The sequence below is a fragment of the Schistocerca nitens genome, chromosome 5 (assembly GCF_023898315.1).
Source record: "Schistocerca nitens isolate TAMUIC-IGC-003100 chromosome 5, iqSchNite1.1, whole genome shotgun sequence".
Lineage (NCBI taxonomy): Eukaryota > Metazoa > Arthropoda > Insecta > Orthoptera > Acrididae > Schistocerca > Schistocerca nitens.
In genome coordinates this window covers 266069858-266093654 of record NC_064618.1, presented here as the reverse complement: position 1 = coordinate 266093654, position 23797 = coordinate 266069858, and the positions used below count along the sequence as shown (strand labels likewise).

The 23797-nt window shown below is 43.1% G+C and overlaps 1 protein-coding gene across 1 annotated transcript in view; it reads left to right on the top strand.

Annotated features, from left to right (window-relative positions):
• Nucleotides 1-23797, top strand: part of LOC126260070 (uncharacterized protein C6orf132 homolog) — a 296588-nt gene that overhangs the window by 236096 nt on the left and 36695 nt on the right. Inside the window, exons 3-4 of the mRNA XM_049957269.1 lie at nt 4113-4286; nt 16065-16177. Of these exons, the coding sequence (XP_049813226.1) occupies nt 4131-4286; nt 16065-16177 (269 nt within the window). The 5' untranslated portion in view covers nt 4113-4130. The remainder of the gene's footprint in view (nt 1-4112; nt 4287-16064; nt 16178-23797) is intronic.

The window sequence follows — 23797 nt, the reverse complement described above, 5'->3', positions numbered from 1 at the left end:
GTCTCTCCGTCGTTTCTAGGTTACCGGTTAACATACAATACAATACAATACAATGGTGACAGTTGTTTGTTGGGCGTGCCAAATAACCCTCATTTCACTTCATATTAACCGTCTCAGTACCGAGGAGGGCTCGCGGGTACTTTGTGCCCACCTTTTAAAAGTGTCGTAATTTAGTCTGGTACATACATTTTAAAATTTTGAAAAAAGTATTTACTGTTTTTAATGGTTTCTTATAACAGATTCTGTAATTGTTTTAATTTTTTCAGCAAAACTTAGCCCAAAAATTTGTCTTATTTGTTACTATTGAATGAGACTTTTCGCAAAAAAAGTCTCAATCATATTTAATGTTTGCGCCCTTCTTATATATTTATATAAATTTAAAAAGTGTGTTATGAATGAAAATCAACGACAATTAACGAAATTTCTACTTGTTAAATTTTATATGGTGGTAATAAAGCACACTTCCAATCAATTTAAACGTTACGGAAAATGCGTTGGTGTTGCTAAGATTGGGCTAAAGGATATTTTGAGGTTCTGTACCCTACTTATACATCAGTACTGTAAAAAGAGGTAAGTAGGGACAGATTTTAAGATGTTAAATAACAAATCCAGAAATACAGACTGCTACAGATTTTTCAATCATTCAGGTGGAAGATGGTATTACTACTCATCCTTGAAACTAAGTATATTTGGTATTTTTAACATAATTTGTACTAATTATCAATTAAAAACGACCAGATAAAAATATAAACGGAGAACACTATTGTAACAGGCATTGGGTGAATAGACACAACAATGCTTTTTAAAAATACGAATTAATCTTAGGAAATAAAAACGTCTGCCTCGTCTTACTAACAGTTCTTTCATCACTTGAATTACCTGAACGAAATGAAATTCAGATTTTTTTTACATTTGCGAAGACATTAACACTTTCATCTGTGGAAGTTAGTCTCATAAACGAGCCACGTATGTTTTTCCTTCTTACACAACTTCGGTAAATCTACCAATAAATTCTTTCAGATATCCCTTAAGGCTCTCAAATCTCATTTTCACCCATTACCCAACGTGTAACGCCCTATCAATAGACTGTAAAGGGCTTTCAGAAGCCGAGGAAAGTACTTCTTATCGATTCCTGAACATTTGTTGTTAGTTCTGCTCTTCCAGTTCTCCAGAACCTTTCGCGAAGCCTGTTTCAGTGGCCGAAACATTGCGACATCAAGAGATTGTGTAACATGTGTTGAGTTCGCTCGTATGAAAACTAACTCAATGTCTTTTTTTTTTTTCACGCAGATCAGTGACAGCTCTAGACAGATGTAGCGAATATTGACTTTTCCCTCAAGGCAAAGAAAATAAAGTACCACTATAGACTTAGACCAATCTACGAAATAGTTGCCATCAACCGAACCTTATTTACTTGTGTTAAACCTTTCCCCAGCAGGACTACCTTCACTCCGCAGATGGTATAGGTGATCAGTTTGGTATATTACGTAAAGTGGCAACAATGAGCCATCGCCAGTAGCAGCAAAAATCACGCTTACACTAGATTTTGTTTGATTCGTAACCCTGTCAGGGTATTTACAGCCTCTTTTGTACAGAATTTTGCTACTTCCAGAGTCATTCGCGGGCTTCTTCTCATCGTAATTTAATATTTGCTGTGGGGGAACACCACCAACAGGTATTTTCAGTTCTTCAAAATACAAACAATATCCTGTGAAACTTCCTGGCAGATTAAAACTGTGTGCCCGACCGAGACTCGAACTCGGGACCTTTGCCTTTCGCGGGCAAGTGCTCTGCCATCTGAGCTACCGAAGCACGACTCACGCCCGGTCTCACAGCTGTACTTCTGCTAGTATCTCGTCTCCTACCTTCCAAACCGCCGCCCGCGAAAGGCAAAGGTCCCGAGTTCGAGTCTCGGTCGGGCACACAGTTTTAATCTGCCAGGAAGTTTCATATCAGCGCACACTTCGCTGCAGAGTGAAAATCTCATTCTGGAAATATCCTGTGAGTTAACTTTAGCCCAAATTTTCGTGAAGGAATATCTTCACGCATGTTGATGAAACATTGTACGTAGCCTGGACCTGGATGATTGTTTTAAAATTTGTTTCATTATTCTTCCTTTTCTGTCCAAATGGTACTTCACAAAACATCGCAAGTCAAATATTAGTAGTAGAAACCCCCATATAGCACAAGTAACAACACTTTTCACAATCTTCGATTAAGTAGGTTCGCAAAGTTCTATTTTGCCTCCCATCTATTTCCTGTTTTCAGTTTTCTCATTAGACATTTTGCTGTACTTTTGCAATGCAGATTTAGAAATTTTCAATTTGTTTAAAGCTCTTTGGAGTGACATTCATTTTCTAATGGCCTGTTTCTCCATGTCCTCTTGTGATGCATGTTTGTGACGACGACCTCTAGGATCAGACTTATACTATGCTGTCCCCAATGGCTCCTGAAAGTAAAACAAAATTACAGCGTAAAAGAAAATGTCTTATAGTTTCTATAAAAAAAATTGCACCATAAACCTCTGGGCATGTGTATTTCAAGTAGTAATAATAATATTTACCTAGAAGCATTTGAAATGATTCCACAAAAGTATGTCATATAATACTGCAAAAGTTTTACCTCCAAAACCAATACAATTAAAACAGTTGATTAGTTTGAACATGTCTGCCAACTTCTGAAATGACTGAAAGGTGACAGTAACGAAGTGTTCCAGAAAAACACTCATAAGGTGTTTCGGACACCGGATGTCACTACAGTCGCATAATTTCACATTTAGTTAGTGACAAATTGAAGTTTTTCGTGAACTGCTATCCCTATTTAGCCCTGTGCCCCTATACCTATTTGAAAAGTATGTTATTAACAAAAGTTAAACACATTTAACGGTATTTGTTCTTTTGTGTAGATTTTTTGTGGTGGACACAAAGTACTACCCCCCTTCCAACCCCCCCCCCCCTCCATCTCCCCCTCCCCGCGCGCTGCGCCTGGACTTTGCACGTTATGGAAAATGCATTGGTATTGCTAGGGATAGTATATATACAGGTACAATTGCAGTTCACCTGATGGTGACAGATAGTACAGTCTCCAACCTCAGCCAGTTACACACAACTTGGATAACTTCACCACAGTATGCTTCTCTCAAAGACATGTGGGTGTTACCTGCAACATTTTGTTTCACATGTCTCGCTCTTCTCGTTTTATTCAGTCACTTGTCAATCATATTCTTTATTTCGTTCACAGTTCTATTCTGGAAAAGGGGGACATTTTGAAAGGTCAACCCAAACTGGATTTGCTTTGCATTATTGTTGCAGAATAAATTCTCCCATCAGTCCACTAGCGACAAACCTCTCTCCCTCCTTTTTTTCTTTTTTTGCATTGATGAATTCCTAGTGTAGACTACAACTTGCGAAAAGCAGAACTTTAGAACGTAGTCTGACGTGAGGTCATTTGGGATGTTGTGCGGTGTAGAACCAGCAATCAGAGAGCATCAAAGTAGTTCTGTCCCAAAGGATACAGATCCCAAAAACTTTAGAGACCACGCAATCAGCAGGCAAAGTGTTGCTTACAGTGTTCAGGGATGTTCAGACAGTTGTGCATTTGGCATTCATGCCTAAAGGTACCACTACAAACTCTGCAAGGTATGCGAGGCCCTCAGCAAACTGAAGGCACGAATTCGGGGCCGGCCAGAGTGGCCGAGCGGTTCTACGCGCTACCATCTGGAACCACGCGACTCCTACGGTCGCCGGTTCGAATCCTGCCTCGGGCATGGATGCGTGTGATGCCCTTAGGTTAGTTCGGTTTAAGTAGTTCTAAGTTCTAGGGGACTGATGACCTCAGAAGTTAAGTCCATAAGAGCATTGCCTGCGAAAGACAAGCGTTCCAGATTTGTCTTCCTGTCCGGCACACAGTTTTAATCTACCGGGAAGTTCAGTACATACATCTTCTGCGCAGACTTGATTCGAGAACTCGGAATCTAATCACTTTAGCCTCTATTACGTAAGAGACTGTGACAGAAGTGCAGGTGCTACTGTGAGCTTGTTATGTAAACGAACTTGACCAGCCTGAGTCGCAGTGAGTGAGCACGGCGCTGAACGCAGTCTGCCTGCTTCCAGGTGTCGCCGCAGCGCGGCATGGGAGATGAGTGCGAGGTGTGCGCGGGGGCGGGTCCCGGCCCTCCGCCCCCGCAGTTTCTGGTACCGCCACCGCCGCGGCCGCCCTTCCTGCCGGACGACGAGCACTGCCTCCAGGAGGACCAACTGCCCTCCGACGTCTGTGATGCCCTACCTGTGAGTACACCAGCTGCCTGCTACTCGGGCCCCTAGCATTTTCGCTCCGGATCATTAATTAAAAGTGCAAGCGAGCCACTGTTGTGTTAACTGCTTTGCGTTAATGCTAGTTATCAATGAATTATCCTCAAAAATTTTTTGAAACCATAGTGAACTTTTTTAGATGTAATCATATACAACTGCCATGCATAATTACACATATTCTTCATATTTGCTGTAGATTTTAAGATAGGTCAAAATACAGACTTTGTATCAATTAAATAAGTCAATATATTTAAACAAAATTATCATAGAAAAATTTTTCGAAGTATTTTCGTCACAAGGAATAGTATTAACATCGCTTTCCCTAATTTCATTTTATTGTGTTATGGACTGTGTTCAAACATTCCTGTCAGTAGCGAAGCAAAGGAACACTTGACACCGCTCACACCATACAAAAGTCAGGCCTTGTGCCCGGTGGTTTGAATTGTTCTTCTGAACATAGCAGTCAAGCTTCAGAATTAAAACAAAGTCGGCCATTAGTCAGTTCTAATATTAATTTATTGTTAGTTGTTAATTGGGGAATGACTGTGCAGCTTCAGTAAGCTATAAAAGCATGTAAAAACACTTTTAATTTGAGACAGGTAAGCCTTTATCTTTATTTCGTCGAGACCTGCTATGCAGTTGCAGAATCCGCAATTTGCAGTCAGTGATACTCCGCACAAGGACGAACGAGTGAGCTGTGGAAAGTGCGATGTGTATTGTAAGTGATACTACAGGCCAGGAAAGGTTCAGTTGCGTACGGGTCCCCGGAATAAATAAAGAACGGAAGAAAATTTACAGGTGCCGCACGTAATAGTTAGGGACTGAAGAGGCTAGAACAAAGTTAGACAAGGGTGACGTACTGATCAAGAGAGACTTTTAATCAGCGACTCGGTTGTTTGGGATAACAGCACTAGATATTATGTAGGACCAGGATACAGTACTGTAGCAGCAGACGCTCTAATGCTCTAATACATCTTCGCCTCCATTGGTGTGAGGACTACTCTAGTATGAAATTTTTACAGGAGAGGAAATAATGACGGACGTCAACCCAGTCAGATCTCTGATGTAATTTCCCCTCCCACCCGTAGCGGAAATGCGGTTGTTGTCCCCTTATGACAGAAAGACTTACACGATGTTAGGTAAGATGTTAAGGTCCATTTCGTAATCTCTCAATGTGACTTTAACCTCTGGCGATGCTCAATGCGCGTAACAAAATGGTTCAAATGGCTCTGAGCATTATGGGACTTAACATCTGTGGTCATCAGTCCCCTAGAACTTAGAACCACTTAAACCTAACTATCCTAAGGACATCACACACATCCATGCCCGAGGCATGATTCGAACCTGCGACCGTAGCAGTCGCGCGGTTCCGGACTGAGCGCCTAGAACCGCTAGACCACCGCGGCAGAATGCGCGTAACAAGAGTAAGTAGTCCTACTGTGAAATTTCTTCGATGAGCTGGTTCTAAGATCGGAAGAAGGCAGGAGGTAAGACGTGTAGAAATACTGTGTAGTATTCAAACCATCATTGCTTCCAGAGGAAAAGGCTCTCGATTGATAATGAAATGCTGATTAATCTGTCAAACTTTTGTAACTACTTGACCTGAAAGTACAATTGGACGGGAAAAAGTCGCATATTTGTAACTTAAAGTGGAAACTAAAGGAACTGCAAAAAAGAACACAAAATACTTTTCGAACATGAGAGATCTTAAAAACTAAACGAGTACATTTAGTGTAAGTATAATTTTTTTTCCAGTGTTGTAGCATCATAAGAATCATCGTTTCTGTCACATGGAGTGGATATTAAAATGGAGCCCGTTTTACAGCATAAAACAGTCACAAGCCCAAATAAATTTCCTGCAGACTGAATCCAGACACCAGAAACGAAACATGTGCAAAGGTATAATTTTTATTTGGAGGAATTCAATCGTCTCATCTCGATTAAACTGAAAAGTTCGGTGCCTAATAAAAGTAAGTATCTGTGTCAAGTTCACTTCGTAACTTCCGCTATCTGCCATGCCTTTTCCGACAACAGTAGGAGTTGTTTGCTATTCAGTAGGCGGAACAGATATTGCCAGTGAGTAATTTCAGACGCTTCAAAGTTGTTTCAGGACAAATAGAATATGCAAGCGTTCTTTTGCAATCAACACAGAAACCAAGTTTCAGTATTCTCCATTACAAACATTAGTAACATCAAGATCTCTTTTGAAATTCGAAGATTTTTAACTTACGAATATACACTACCGGAAAAAAAATGCGTCGTCCTCAAGTACTGTTTCCAGTGGCTTTGTGTGCAGAAGGAACGACTGCAATGGTATTTGTCACGGTCATCGATGATCAGTTCCGTGCTCAGCAGGCCTGTCCACGCACCCTCTGTTTTGACTCTGCAGGCAGTAGCGGTGCTGAGTTTAGTGGCGAACAGCGTTTAAAACATTCATTGTGTAGTAGAAACGTGCCCCGCCGTCGAGAACGCACTGCTGTTGAACAACTTTGGCATTTTTATGTGGTAGAATTGCGGGCCTACGGGAATCTGGATACCCTTATCGACGAATGGTTGACTCGTTGGTCACAGTTAATCGGCGGTGTGTTGCTGCCTTCAACAGTGGTCTGTCAAACATTCCCTCATACCTGTAGATCACCTTCTGGGCGTCTGCTTAGTTCAGACGCACATCGGCGGTAGCCAACCGAACATCACTCGGGGACGAAATAAGGGCACGTGTTGCACCTGCTCTGTCAGCAGGGACCACTCGGAACCGCCTGCTTGCAGCAGGATTAAGATGAAGTGTAAAACTTCCTGGCAGATTAAAACTGTGTGCCCGACCGAGACTCGAACTCGGGACGTTTGCCTTTCGCGGGCAAGTGCTCTACCAACTGAGCTACCGAAGCACGACTCACGCGCGGTACTCACAGTTCGAGTCTCGGTCGGGCACACAGTTTTAATCTGCCAGGAAGTTTCATATCAGCGCACACTCCGCTGCAGAGTGAAAGTCTCATTCTGGAAACCTCCCCCAGGCTGTGGCTAAGCCATGTCTCCGCAATATCCTTTCTTTCAGGAGTGCTAGTTCTGCTTGGTTCGCAGGAGAGCTTCTGTAAAGTTTGGAAGGTAGGAGACGAGGTACTGGCAGAAGTAAAGCTGTGAGTACCGGGCGTGAGTCGTGCTTCGGTAGCTCATTTGGTAGAGCACTTGCCCGCGAAAGGCAAAGGTCCCGAGTTCGAGTCTCGGTCGGGCACACAGTTTTAATCTGCCAGGAAGTTTCACATCAGCGCACACTCCACTGCAGAGTGAAAATCTCATTCTGAAGATGAAGTGTGTTCCAGCCAGGCTACCACCGTCAACACTACACCGCCAAGCCAAGCGCGTTTAACTCTGGTGTCGTGAAAGAGTCAGCTGGAGAGCTGAATGAAGATATTAGGTCCTGTCTGTAAGCGAGCCATGGCTGTACACGTGTACGGGGTAGACCTGCTGAGTGGGGAGTCCATCCGTCTACAACAAATAGGTGTGTGTCAGTGTGTGTGTGTGTGTGTGTGTGTGTGTGTGTGTGTGTGTGTGTGTGGTGGGGGGGGGCGTGGGGGGGGGGGGCATCAGGCACAACTAGCGAGCGCATCTGATGTTTCTGCAAGTAAAGTAACCAGTGTTCGGTAAGTTTCACCGCGGAAGATCGTAACGTGGTCCCTCGTCAGGATCAGATCTCATACCTATAAGATTCTACAACGATTTCGTGACAGAAATTGCTTCCCTTCTAGCAACAGATTATCGTAGAGCGTTTGCGCAACGAAGGGTCCCTAGCGACTAGAAGAAAGCGTAGGCCATTCCCGCTCTAAAGTAGGGCAGTAGGGCAGATGCACATAATTATAGACCTACATCGTTGACGTCAGTCTGTTGTAGAATTATGGGGCACGCTCTATGGTCAAGAATTATGACGCTTTTGCAGAGTGAAAATCTCCTGCATAAAAATCAATATAGATTCTGCAAACAGAGGTCCTGTGAAACTCAGCTCCCTCTGTTCATTCATGAGATCCACAACGCTGCAGACAACGGAGCTCAGGCTGATGCCATGTTCATTGACTTGAGGAAAGCATCTGACACCGTCCCGCACTGCTGTTCAGTGAAAAAAACTAGCTTTTTGAGTATCGGAGCAGATTTGCGACTAGATTCAAGACTTCCTTGCAGGTAGAATTCAACACGTCGCTCTTAACAGAACAAAATCGACAGATAAAAGGTATTTTCTAGAGTACCCCAAGGAAGTGTGATGGACCGTTACTGTTTGCAGTACATATAAATGACTAGTAGAGAGCGTCCGATGTTCTTTAAGGTTGTTCGCAGATGATGCGGTTGATTATGACAAAGTAGCAATGTCAGAAGTTAGTAACGATTTGCAGAACGACCTCAACAGCATTGATGAATGGTACAGGCTCTGGCAGTTGATGATGAACGTAAGCAAATCTGACGTATTGCGCATACATAGGAAAATAAATCCACTACTATACAGCTACACTATTGAAGACAAACCATTGGAAACAATATCCACCGTATAATACCTAGAAGTAACTATCCAGAGGGATCTTAAGTCGAATGAGCACATAAAACCAATAGTTGGAAAAACAGATGCCAGTCCCAGATTCAGGGGAAGAAACTGAAGGAAATGTAACTCACCCACGGGTGAAGTGACTTATAAGGTGCTTGTTCCACCGATTCTACAGTATTGTTCATCTATGTGAGATCCCTATCAGGTACGACTGATAAACATTTAAATATCGTGTGACTAGGGCCTCCCGTTGGGTAGACCGTTCGCCGGGTGCAAGTCTTTCGATTTTTTTTTTAATCTCGTTTTGTTCGTTATAGTTTGTTGCATTTGTTCGTGGCGTACGTCCCCTGATGCCTGTCGAAGTTCATTATTGATCCATTCACACAGTTTTTTTAATTACAGACGGCAGCTAACCCTCAGACCGAACACGCTGAGCTACCGTGCTGGCTAAACCACTCTGTTACCGGGGGAGGACAGGTACGATTGATAGAAGAGAGAGAGAAGATCCAAGGATGAGCGGAGCGTTTCGTTACGCGATCGCTGCGCAGATGCTCAATAAACTCTGTTGGCAGACGTTATGAGAGAGGCGTTGTGTGTGTAACAGAGATATTTAGAGACCTATTTCCCATTGGCCACGCTGCTTTATTAGCGGCCAACGCTGGGCGGCGTTTGTTACCACCAATCCAGCGTTTTCCGAGAAAAGTCGGACAACATCTTAGTCCCCCCCCCCCCCCACATATATTCTCCGTATTGACCACTTTAAAATAAAATGAACCTGCCGTTGAGGGTGTTCCATTTTTTTGAAGCATAGTATGTTCGAATTAAAGCACTTGAATCAATCATTCCGATTCAGTTGCAGCGGTTTTCTCGTGATGTACTATTTACTATTTTTTCCGGAACTAAGTCGTTTTTGCTTTAGCGGATATTACTGCGAAAACCGGTGCGGGTATGTAAGTGCATGGTTTTGTTTCAGTAGTTTTCTATGCGGCAGTTCTATTATTCTGTTACTTCTACAGTGGAAGAAAGACAAATGTAAGCAGTCTAGTATTCTTCCAGTTTGTCGGTGGAATGTGGGCAGACCGGAATGATGGTGACGAACGCTGCCCAGCTCTGGCCGGAAATAAAGCAGCGTGGCCGATGGGAAATAGTCCTTAAATCTGTGGCACGTGTCTTCGGTATGACCATCACAGGGGCTCGGGCCCTTTCAGAAGTTCCCTGGTTTATTGAATACTACATTTATGTTCTTTTGAACTAGATTTATACGAGAAATACGGCAATCCATACAGAATGCACGTTGTTTCCATCCAGTTACAAAGTATTGTAATTGGTTGGACACTATTTCGAGTTCGTAAATTGTGGAAAGCATTATGGAACACCCTGCCCAGTGCACTATATCAAGTTGGTGCCTGTTGTATGGACAAAGTGGAGAGTGCTTGTGCGGTGCATCCGGATAGTATCTTTAGAATTGTACTTAATGACTTTTGAAATTATAAGAGAGACAGAACATGCAATCTTTTGATGGAACGTAGCTTACTCATTTAGTACAGGACCGAGAGGAACATCGAAGAATGGTCAGTTGCCCACAAGGCGAAGTAGTTCTATTCCTGATGCACACAGTCAAGTGATCAGTCACTGTTCATCAGCCCTTATCCTCCCTTTACCAGACATATGCTTAGGATGGAAAATCGCTTAGACCGCCACGGTCGCAGGTTCGAATCCTGCCTCGGGCATGGATGTGTGTGATGTCCTTAGGTTAGTTAGGTTTAACTAGTTCTAAGTTCTAGGGGACTAATGACCTGAGAAGTTGAGTCCCATAGTGCTCAGAGCCATTTGAACCATTTTTGAAAATCGCTTCCCGTCAGGATTCGAGATCGCTTCCTTGTACAGAAAGGCACAACATAATAATCTGTCACCGACGGTGGCTGGAGTGCGATCATCTACGAAGTGATGAAACAATGATATATGATTTTGCTTCTTTCACGGTCACTGGTTACAGAGTTTAAAAGAAAACGGCGAGAGAACAGAAGCCATTTACGCGAGCAGGGACATTCCACAGTGAAGAGTTGCTGTAATTGATAGGAGAGGGAGAAATACGAGAAACGTTTACCCGCACAGTGGTACATGAGCTATGGGATGTAGAAACTGTTAAACTGTCACTAGAAATAGATAGAAAGATTGTTGGGACACGTAAACATTAGGAGGAGCGAAACACTAGTCATGAATGAGACATGCAGCCAGGCGAATGGATGATGGATCGATCAAGTAAGCGCCGTTCTGTGTTCCAGTTTGAAAATATCGAGATGACGCCTAATGGGAGGAAGTCGGAAAATCTTATCATCTCAAGGCAGGGCTGCTCTATACAATAAGATTGTATAAAATGTATTCTGTAGTACCTATTTGCAACAAACAAGTGGACAAACCTATTTAAAGCTGATGATAGCTTATATTAATAAAATTAAATGGAAAAAGTAACGATAAAAGAGATATGTGGGTGAGTCATTTCTTCAACTCGAATTTTTTACCGTAAAATGTTACCTTTTCGAAACGAGGCTTTGTCGAAGGTGATTGCGAATTTCCCGATGTGTTACAATTGCTTCTTTTGTAACCACGAGCTGTTCGTGAATCCATTGTTTGGCTGTCACATATAAAGAGGCGCTCTTGGTGTATTGGTCTACCCAAGTAAGAGGAACCAAATGCCAGGACACCTCTCACCGAATTTAATGTGATGTTGGGACTGCTCTTACTTTTTGTGGCTCCGCTATCGCACCGGCTAAGAAGAAGAACTGAAGCGGAAATATCGTTGTTGAAAGAGAGTTATTGACAAGTGTTGAAGCAGTTACAAGTTTTTACACTTACCGATAGAGAGCAGTTCTCGAATGCACGAGTGTTCACGACAAAGTGAGTATCCTGAATATGTGTAACTCATGAGACATATCGTAAGAATTTTATAATAGAAATTGAAAGAACTATCTGAAATGTCAGCAAATGTTCTTAGAGCAGTATACGTAGCTACCACCTCATACGTTTTCTGTAGGTGTCCTGCTATAAAGAAAAATTATTTTATTGTTTTATATCCACAGTTAAACTAATCTGTGCTCATTTATAGTACTAATTTTAATAGGCAATTTTGTTTCTGCATGTCTTACAGGAAATGAACAAACTCGGTTTTCTATTGGCAAGCTGTCGAAATTGGATGTAAGATACATTAACACACTGTAACACAACCTGATTTAATTGCTGTGGAAGCAGCGCTGTGCGTTTACGTGGATTTAGATATGCTAATCGCGAGTCGTCACATTAACTGCACATGTAAATGTTTGCAAGCTTCGGGCAGGGGAGACTGGAACGTCCACCTCGCTGCCTCGAGCAAGCTCCTAGTGACTCTCCGCTCGTCTGTCCATAGAGGAAACAAACTTTCAGCTGTCCATGAAAGTATAGCCACCTTACTGCGGTGACGGATTATGTACAGAACTAATGAAGACCAGTGCTACACAAAATGTACCCACCCACACTGCATGTCTGAAGTATCTCAGCCTGGAGGTATACTGTTAGAATCCTGCTAGAGAAAAGAACTTTCATCATTTCTAAAGCATTCACGTGCAGTACCACAAAATCTTTTATTGATAATCTGTTTCGGCTCGGGTACAGATAGCCTTCTGATCACCTACCCTAAAGCAATTTGTAGAAGAGCTCTGATGCTGCTTTTGACTGTAGCTAAAGATAGTCCACACTCGACTGCTAATTTTTATCAATGGAAATCATCAGAATCTCCCTCCCTTCATTGGAGCGAAAGGGCTTTAAAATCTTCCTGTTAGATTAAAACTGTATTCTGGACCGAGACTCCATCCAAGAACCATTCCTTTTGCGTGTAATGCTCTTACCGACTGATCTACCCGGGCGCTTCAGTCCGGCGCAGCGCAGCTGCTACGGTCGCAGGTTCGAATCTTGCTTCGGCACGGATGTGTGTCATGTCCTTAGGTTAGTTAGGTTTAAGTAGTTCTACGTCTACAGGGCTGATGATCTCAGATGTTAAGTCCCATAGTGCTTAGAGATATTTGAACCATTTTTTGATCTACCCAGGCACAGGCAGACCACACAGCTTCAATTTTCTCTGCACTTCCTTCCTGAACTCTAGAGATGCTCTCTTGTGTTCTTTGATAGATTAGCATTAGGCTATTTCAAAATAATTTACTCCTCGGTACGAGAGAAGAGCTGGCAGAGTCCAAACTGCGAGCGTTTGTGGTAGGTAATACATGGGTAAGACCACTGTGCGCGACGGGTAAGATACAGGTTAGAGACTAAGTCCTGCACACACTCTTAATCTGCTAGGATGTACACTCCGCTGCAGAGTGAAAGACAGTTCTTCGGTCTGGAATCTCACGACTGCAGTAGGTCTTCACTGATGAGTCCCGCTTCGAACTGAGCTCCGATGACCAGCAGAGATTTTGCCTGGAGACGCCACATGCAGCGGTGGGATACCAACCTCAATGTCGCACGCCAATTGATACGATAATCAGTAGTGATGGTTTGGGGTGCCATTTCCTTTCATAACAAGACCCCTTTGGTTGCCATCCACGTTACCCATATAGCACAGCGGAACGTCGGCGATAATGTACTCACCGTCTTGTAGCCATTCATGGCAATACATCCCGGGCTCATATTTCTGTTAGATAAAGCCCGTCCCGCACACGGGCGAGTTTCTACTGCTTGCCTTCGTGTGTGCCAAACCATACTTTGGCCATGAAGGTCGCCGGGTCTCTTCCCCACTAAGAACGTTTGGAGAATTACAGACAGCGCCCCCAGCCAGCTCGGAGTATTGACTATCTAACGTCCCAATTAGACAGAATTTGGCACGATTTTCATCAGGAGGACACCCGACAACTTTATCACTGAAATTACTATGAAATAGCGACCCTTAACTGCTTGCAGGCTTTGACATATGTCAACGGGGACAGATGAAAAGTGTGTGCCCCGACCGGGATTCGAACCCGGGATCTGCTACTTACATGGCAGACGCTCTATCCATCTGAGCCACTGAGGACAGTGCAATTGCAGGGATTTATCTCTGGCACGCGTCCAGCGAGACTCACATTCTCAACGTATTGTCCCGCACTACATTCATAGTGCCTCCGCCCATTATACTCACTACTCGCGGCGCGTTGCCGATTCCCGTAAGAGTTCTGGCACTGTTTGTGCATCCGCACAGAAGAAGAAGATGGTCAAATGGCTTGTGAGCCTCAACTAATATATATATATATATATATATATATATATATATATATATACGAAAATATCTGTTCTTTCAGACATGTCCGAAAGAATAGATACCATCTTCGTACATAACTTTATCAGTTCCAAGACGAATAACTGCTTGCGTAGGGGCAAGAGGTGGACCAAAACGTTACTGACTGTTCTGTCTGTGGAGCTCTTTCTATGGAATAAATCATCAAATTTTTCTAAAACAGTAATCATTTATTTGCCTGTATGTGTACATTGCATCTACCGATTTCCGTCCCATTGATAACTCCTTCACGGGACAACTTTATTTTTTATTTTTTGTGTTACAGTCTATTTCATTACTGTGTATATTTTTACTTCTCCTCTAAAATGTAATGTTATACCTTTCAGAGAGTAACTGGTCAGAAGATGATCTCACATAGATGGAAATCGGCTGCGTTTGAAAATAAAAATAAATTATTTTATGCGGTTAATACTGCTTTTTAATTTTTAAAAATATTAATAGGTCCCTTCGGCCGCTGCTGTTTCCACAAAAGATGTTTTTAAAAACACGTTATCAGGCAGAGTGCTATTGTTGCGCTGTGTTACTGGCCATAGACGCTGAACTGCACAGATGCCTGAATCTCCGTCGTAGGACAAAAAATGAGGACATTCGAATAGACACACCCTGAAATATGGGACAGCTGAATCGTTGATTACACTGACTGTATGTATAAGCAATCCAAAAATTTAGAAAAATATTTCCAACCCATGTTAAACAAAAGGTGGTCCAAACACTAGTCTTGCCTAATCTTTACTACTGTGATGTAGTTCAACACAGCACAACAAATAGTGAAAATTCGAGATGCCTCGAGCTAGTGATAAATGCTTGCGTTAGATACGTGTGCAATATACGGTTGTATGATCATATCAGTCCTTCATACTAGCTACGTAGGATACGCCCACGTAAGGTACACGATCTCCACACGATGTGCTTACTTAATCGATTTCTTAGTCACTTATCTTATCACATTAAACACCTATCAACCGCAATACCAGATCGGATACGTCTAGCATATTGGCTGTACCTTTACATAACACAAAATCTTTCTCCGTGTCATTCTCCATCTCAGCCATACGACTGTGGAACGCGCTCCCCTGTGATCTACGTCTTATCCAGAACCACTCAACATTCAAGAGTCAACTCAAAACTTACATATTAGGGACGGTATAGCCACCATTGTTGTGCCCCTCTCATCTCTTTCTTTCGCCTCTCCACCATAGCTTCGAATTTTACCTTTCTATTTCTCTTCCTCTAACCTAGCTACCGCCGCCCGTTGTGTCCGAGCGGTTCTAGGCGCTACAGTCTGGAACGGCGCGACTGCGACGGTCGCAGGTTCGAATCCTGCTTCGGGCATGGAAGTGTGTGATGCCGTTAGGTTAGTTAGGTTTAATAAGTTCCAAGTTCTAGGGGACTGATGACCTCAGAAGTTAAGTCCCATAGTGCTCCGAGCCATTTTTTAACCTAGCTACCTCTTCTATATCTCTTTCACCCTTCTATCGTCTTATGTCTCTGCTCGATGTGAATAACTCACAAGCTGCAAGAAGATAACGAGAAAATTCCCAACTAGCAATAGGAGTGACATTCATAAAAGAAAAATATGTTTACTTTCATATACATAGTCATTATTATTATTATTATTATTGATTGTTTTAATTATTTTTTGATTGTTGTAATTATCCTTGTTCTACTGTTATAATCTCTATTTTTTTCTTTAACATTAATACTGTATAACACGTGGTATGTCCATAATGTTCTGTACAAACTGAAATTCGTTCAATCCGAATATGCCTGTTTAGTTGTAAGAGAGAGCCTGAAGGCCCTAATCTTGGCAGGTAAAATAAATAAATAATTAAATAAAATAAATTAATTAATTAATTAAAGGACTGTGGGCTGCCACGGCCAGCAAAGCGCTGTTATTGTTACTGTTGTTGTTGTTGTGTGCCGGCAGGTGATAGACGCGGAGCTGCACAGCGGCCCCGCGCTGCCGTCCCTGGCTGTGATAGCGGTCAGCTCCGCCATCCTGGCCGCCGTCGTCCTCATCGCCGGCGTGCTCGTCTGGAAGTGAGTACACGGCTACGGCTGCAGACTGGGGAAAACAAGGCGCGAGCTGTGGGCCGTCAGCACTGTAGCAATGGCAGTAGCAGTCTGCGCTTCGGTGTGGAATGCTTGCTCTGACAGTGTGTTGGTGGACAAGAATATCGCTGCAACAGTCAGAGATATATACAGGGCGTCCCAAAAGTCCGTTAACATTTGAAAATGCACTTATTCACGGAATAATTTAGGTGGGAGAAAAAACTTGACACAGATACTTGAAATTGACAGGGGGTTATACTGAAATCAGAACCGAGTGCAAAAACCGAATAGCAGATGGCGCTGGACAGCAACACGTCGGTGACGTCGCCAGAGAATCGCGTATGAAACGAGCTGTAGTGAGATAGGGAGTCACTTGCGTGGCTGTTAAACACCGGTTATTAAGTGCGACTTTTTGAACAGTTCTCGGGTATCCGACCGGTTAGCGTCGTTATTTCTCCACAATAGTTCGGCAGACATACACACTGCCATCTTCAGGTGGTTCCTGACGAATGCTGTGATGTTCCTCTCGGCACCCTATATAGTCTAGCCGTTACCCCTTCCCCCGTTCCTCTCCTGGTGTCTTCGGTGCGGCCGGCGCGGTGGCTACTGGAGGTGGTGGGGGAAGCGGCGGATGGGTCTGAACTGGGGTCTGCAGTCTCCCTGCTGCCGCCGTCGGGGGGCAGTTCTCGATCTCTACGACCGTATCTTTCTCTCCAGGCTGAGTGCAGGGTTGCAAGTCTGACTAAGTTGAAGGCCGCTGTCTTTATTAATTAGATCGGTCTAATAAATAATCTAATAATCGATTTAATTAATAAAGTTAGCGGCCTTCAACTTAGTCTTGCTTGCAACCCTGCGCTCAGCCTGGAGAGAAAGATGCGGTCCCAGAGATCGAGAACCGCCCCAGACGGCGGCAGCAGGGAGACTGCATACCCCAGTTAAGACCCAGGCACCGCTTCCCCCACAACCTCCAGTAGCCGCCGCGCCGGCCGCACCGAAGACACCAGGAGAGGAACGGTGGAGGGGGTAACGGCTAGTGTATATAGGGCGCCGAAAGGAACAACACAGCATTCGTCAGGACCCACCTGAAGATGGCAGCGTCTACGTCTGAAGAAATACTGTGGAGAAATTACCACGCTAACCGGTCGGATAACCGAGAATTATTCATGTTGCAAATACGCCGGGAAAACTTCAGATCGCATATTAAGTACGACTTTTATGCCGGATGGGGTTTCGCCCCAAAACGCTACTCCTGCGAAAGAACTCTTTCGCACATCGTTTGGTGTGGATCGCGTGCTGAACCGCCACTTTCGTCAAGCTTAGCCTCGCAGGTCCACAGACCGGAAACTGTGTGGTTATTGGTGATCTACCACGATCGTCCGCACGCTTTAGCGATGGGAAAACACAACATTCAATGGCAATTTCTCACCATACCTACTGACAAGTTCACAGCATTGTCACTCGACTACAGGTATCGGTGGAAATAACAGCCGACTAGGTGAGCATGTGTTACGAAGTAACTCGTCTTTGCTAAAAATCAATTTTTATGCTAATTGTTGGTTCTGTTGCTCATAGTGTGCACTTTTTTTGTCAGTAAATCTCCATGTCATTTCAAGCATTAACGCCAATTTTTACGTCTTTTTTTGTTTTTTTCTTTTTTTTTTCTTTTTTTTTCTTTCATCAGTCTACTGACTGGTTTGATGCGGCCCGCCACGAATTCCTTTCCTGTGCTAACCTCTTCATCTCAGAGTAGCACTTGCAACCTACGTCCTCAATTATTTGCTTGACGTATTCCAATCTCTGTCTTCCTCTACAGTTTTTGCCCTCTACAGCTCCCTCTAGTACCATGGAAGTCATTCCCTCATGCCTTAGCAGATGTCCTATCATCCTGTCCCTTCTCCTTACCAGTGTTTTCCACATATTCCTTTCCTCTCCGATTCTGCGTAGAACCTCCTCATTCCTTACCTTATCAGTCCACCTAATTTTTAACATTCGTCTATAGCACCACATCTCAAATGCTTCGATTCTCTTCTGTTCCGGTTTTCCCACAGTCCATGTTTCACTACCATACAATGCTGTGCTCCAGACGTACATCCTCAGAAATTTCTTCCTCAAATTAAGGCCGGTATTTGATATTAGTAGACTTCTCTTGGCCAGAAATGCCTTTTTTGCCATAGCGAGTCTGCTTTTGATGTCCTCCTTGCTCCGTCCGTCATTGGTTACTTTACTGCCTAGGTAGCAGAATTCCTTAACTTCATTGACTTCGTGACCATCAATCCCGATGTTAAGTTCCTCGCTGTTCTCATTTCTACTACTTCTCATTACCTTCGTCTTTCTCCGATTTACTCTCAAACCATACTGTGTACTCATTAGACTGTTCATTCCGTTCAGCAGATCATTTTATTCTTCTTCACTTTCACTCAGGATAGCAATGTCATCAGCGAATCGTATCATTGATATCCTTTCACCTTGTATTTTAATTCAGCTCCTGAACGTTTCTTTTATTTCCATCATTGCTTCCTCGATGTACAGATTGAAGAGTAGGGGCGAAAGGCTACAGCCTTGTCTTACACCCTTCTTAACACGAGCACTTCGTTCTTGATCGTCCACTCTTATTATTCCCTCTTGGTTGTTGTACATATTGTATATGACCCGTCTCTCCCTATAGCTTACCCCTACTTTTTTCAGAATCTCGAACAGCTTGCACCATTTTATATTGTCGAACGCTTTTTCCAGGTCGACAAATCCTATGAACTTGTCTTGATTTTTCTTTAGCCTTGCTTCCATTATTAGCCGTAACGTCAGAATTGCCTCTCTCGTCCCTTTACTTCTCCTAAAGCCAAACTGATCGTCATCTAGCGCATTCTCAATTTTCTTTTCCATTGATCTGTATACTATTCTTGTAAGCAGCTTCGATGCATGAGCTGTTAAGCTGATTGTGCGATAATTCTCGCACTTGTCAGCTCTTGCCGTCTTCGGAATTGTGTGGATTATGATTTTCCGAAAGTCAGATGGTATGTCGCTAGACTCATATATTCTACACACCAACGTGAATAGTCGTTTTGTTGCCACTTACGTCTATACCTACATTATTCCGTCAACTGTTCCGTCTTCAGGCCACGAGTGGCCTACCGAGACCATCCGACCGCCGTGTCATCGTCAAGGAGGATGCGGATAGCAGGGGCGTGGGGTCAGCACACCGCTCTCCCGGTCGTTATGATGGTGTTCTTGACCGAAGCCGCTACTGTTCGGTCGAGTAGCTCCTAAATTGGCATCACGAGGCTGTGTGCACCCCAAAAAATGGCAACAGCGGATGGAGGCCTGGATGGTCACCCATCCAAGTGCCGACCAAGTCCGACAGCGCTTAATTTTTGTGATCTCACGGGAACCGGCGTATCCACTGTGGCAAGGCCATTGCCGCTGCGTGAACTACTGAATTTTCAAATATTAACGGACTTTTGGGTCGCCCTGTACTCACTCACTAAAATTGCCTTTTGCTGTAGAAAAACTAGAACAGAAAAACTGAATCTTCTTGTATTGAGAACTTAGAAGCTGCGTTCTATGTTTCGCTTAAGAAAAATTTTCAACAGCCAAGATCACATAAATTAGTATTTATTGTTGACAACAGTTTTCGACAGTTATAATTGTCTTCTTCTTGTCTTCAAAAATTTTTTGTTATAAAACATGTTCCATTGTGAGTCAATATCTCATGCCACTTTGCCGCCATGCCGAACATACTAGTCTGTCGAAAGTAAAACTATTTATAGTTCGCATACGTAGCCGTCACAAAGGCTTGGTAATTCTTACATCGCAAGTATGCGAATATGCCAATATGCGCAAGGCGCTTTTTAACTGTAAAAGTTTTTGTTTTTGACAAAACAATCTACAATGTGCTACATTTTATCGACTATAATGACCACATTGCATCAGGTACTAACTCACAATGGAACACGTTTTATAACCAAATTTTTTGAAGACCAAAAGATGATAACTAAAATTGTCGAAACCGGTTGTCTACAATAAACACTAATTTGTGCGGTCTTTGGTGCTGAACACTTTTTCCAAGAAAGGAGAAAAGAAACTTTATGCAACAGCTTAAAACGTCAGTAGTAAGAACGTGATGTTTAGGTGGTGTATACATGCAAAGTATGCATATACAATCTATATGAAAAGTAGTCTATGCATGCTAAATAAAAAGTAGAATCTGTTTTCCTCATAACCTTGATATCACAGTTTAATTTTACATTGGACTTCACGGCCCCGTGTGATACGACATGTCTTTATTTCTTCCTGTAGGTCTGCACACCTCTACGCACCAGCTATAAAATGGCTTTATTACGTCCGTCGTGAAATTAGCTACAGTTTCATGCCAAATTCTAAAGCACACTTTCTTCTACTGGCAAACGTTCATGCCAGACAAATTCCGTGCGTATTTTGTCTAACATTCCTTCAAATTCTTTTTTTTCTACTTTAGTTGTCCACATAGTTTTTCAGTTCGTCTAAAACTCTGTCGGTTTATTCTTCTGTGTCTTTCCCATCACCTATGGTCGTCGTATGTGCAGTGCTGTGCCCGTCGCATAGCTTCAGAAATTTTTTCTTCATATCTAAGTGTTGTTTGACAACGAATTTTTTTTTGCATTCGAATGTGTCCTTCACGTCTTCCTTGCTTTTACCATCTTGTGTGACGTTGCTACACAGATAACAAAGTGTTTCACTTTCTCTCACACATTATTACTCAGTGTTTACCCGTACCCAGAGTTCCACACTAGCTATGCCACTTTTACATTCTGTCTAGTACTTGTCTCTGGATTCAACTACGTCAAAGACATGCAAGTTAAACTGGAGTTCTGACAGCTGCAATTCTTTTCTGTACCGTTTCTAACATAAAACTGTTAAACACCTTCATTTCTGTTTACTGCTGTTTACCAATTTTATTCATATATGGTAAGTCATTGTTAAGTATTTGAAAATAAACTACACAGTAGACGATGAAGGGACCCAAGGAGGAAGCATTGTAAGGTCCTACAGGAATGAAAATATAAGCTAAGTAGTATTTGCACGTAATGACTTCCATAGCACACACTAGTAATGTCATAACTGTACTACGTATACCAGATCCAATCAACGCAGCATGAATAATAGTACAAGCGTAAGCATAAATACAGCTGTAATACCTAATTACAAACGCTTACAAACAACACAAGAAATAGAAAACGGAGAAAAGTCACCATTACATGAAGGTGTAGAAAATAACATAGCATCTACTTGTCGCTACTTGCATTTGTCATTATGATTGCTGAATGCAACATTTGTTCACATCCGTAAACAGACATAATCATTTTAAAATTTTACGTGAAAGATGTGGACTCATCATCCTGCAGCAATTTAATTATCACGAGAATTACATTGTCTTCTCATCAGTCCCATTAACATTCTCTCTTACTATACTTAACATCGTCAGAGATTTTGAGAATACTGCCTTTGTTAAGTGTAGTGACAGAATATCTTCTTTTTTAACAGTGGTAAAATGTTTATGATATCGACTTAACTGTCATTTTCGATCGCACAGCGAAAGAGTCTTGGCCCAAGGCTGCGACAGATTTTTTTTTTAGGACCACAACGGGTACGAGGATCTCATCGCTGTACTGTCAGTACGTAAATATACAGGGTGTTGCAAAAAGGTACGGCCAAACTTTCAGGAAACATTCCTCACACACAAAGAAAGAAAATATGTTATTTGGACATGTGTCCGGAAACGCTTACTTTCCATGTTAGAGCTCATTTTATTACTTCTCTTCAAATCACATTAATCATGGAATGGAGACACACAGCAACAGAACGTACCAGCGTGACTTCAAACACCTTGTTACAGGAAATGTTCAAAATGTTCTCCGTTAGCGAGGATACATCGCATGGAATCCCTGATGCGCTGATGCAGCCTTGGAGAATGGCGTATTGTATCACAGCCGTCCACAATACGAGCACGAACAGTCTCTACATTTGCTACCTGGGTTGCGTAGACAAGAGCTTTCAAATGCCCCCATAAATGAAAGTCAAGAGGATTGAGGTCAGGAGAGCGTGGAGGCCATGGAATTGGTCCGCCTCTACCAATCCATCGGTCACCGAATCTGTTGTTGAGAAGCGTACGAACACTTCGACTGAAATGTGGAGGAGCTCCATCGTGCATGAACCACATGTTGTGTCGTACTTGTAAAGGCACATGTTCTAGCAGCACAGGTAGAGTATCCCGTATGAAATCATGATAACGTGCCGCCGGCCGAAGTGGCCGTGCGGTTAAAGGCGCTGCAGTCTGGAACCGCAAGACCGCTACGGTCGCAGGTTCGAATCCTGCCTCGGGCATGGATGTTTGTGATGTCCTTAGGTTAATTACGTTTAACTAGTTCTAAGTTCTAGGGGACTAATGACCTCAGCAGTTGAGTCCCATAGTGCTCAGAGCCATTTGAACCATTTGAACCATGATAACGTGCTCCATTGAGCGTAGGTGGAAGAACATGGGGCCCAATCAAGACATCACCAACAATGCCTGCCCAAACGTTCACAGAAAATCTGTGTTGATGACGTGATTTCACAATTGCGTGCGGATTCTCGTCAGCCGACACATGTTGATTGTGAAAATTTACAATATGATCACCTTGGAATGAAGCCTCATCCGTAAAGAAAACATTTGCACTGAAATGGGGATTGACACATTGTTGGATGAACCATTCGCAGAAGTGTACCAGTGGAGGCCAATCAGCTGCTGACAGTGCCTGCACACGCTGTACATGGTACGGAAATAACTGGTTCTCCCGTAGTACTCTCCATACAGTGACGTGGTCAACGTTACCTTGTACAGCAGCAACTTCTCTGACGCTAACATTAGGGTTATCGTCAACTGCACGAAGAATTGCCTCGTCCATTGCATGTGTCCTCGTCGTTCTAGATCTTCCCCAGTCGCGAGTCATAGGCTGGAATGTTCCGTGCTCCCTAAGACGCCGATCGATTGCTTCGAACGTCTTCCTATCGGGACACCTTCGTTCTGGAAATCTGTCTCGATACAAACGTACCGCGCCACGGCTATTGCCCCGTGCTAATCCATACATCAAATGGGCATCTGCCAACTCCGCATTTGTAAACATTGCACTGACTGCAAAACCACGTTCGTGATGAACACTAACCTATTGATGCTACGTACTGATGTGCTTGATGCTAGTACCGTAGAGCAATGAGTCGCATGTCAACACAAGCACCGAAGTCAACATTACCTTCCTCCAATTGGGCCAACTGGCGGTGAATCGAGGAAGTACAGTTCATACTGACGAAACTAAAATGAGCTCTAACATGGAAATTAAGCGTTTCCGGACACATGTCCAAATAATATCTTTTCTTTATTTGTGTGTGAGGTATGTTTCCTGAAAGTTTGGCCGTACCCTTTTGTAACACCCTGTATATGGATTAACACTACATCGATGTGACGCTGTAGGAGAGATGTATTGCGCCAGGGTAACGAGAAATTAAAGCACCTGGCTTGGATTCTAGATTGACCACGAGAGTTCCTGAATCTGGTTTTTGGAAGAATGCTTGAGGTACTTTGTCGGCAATGATTAACAT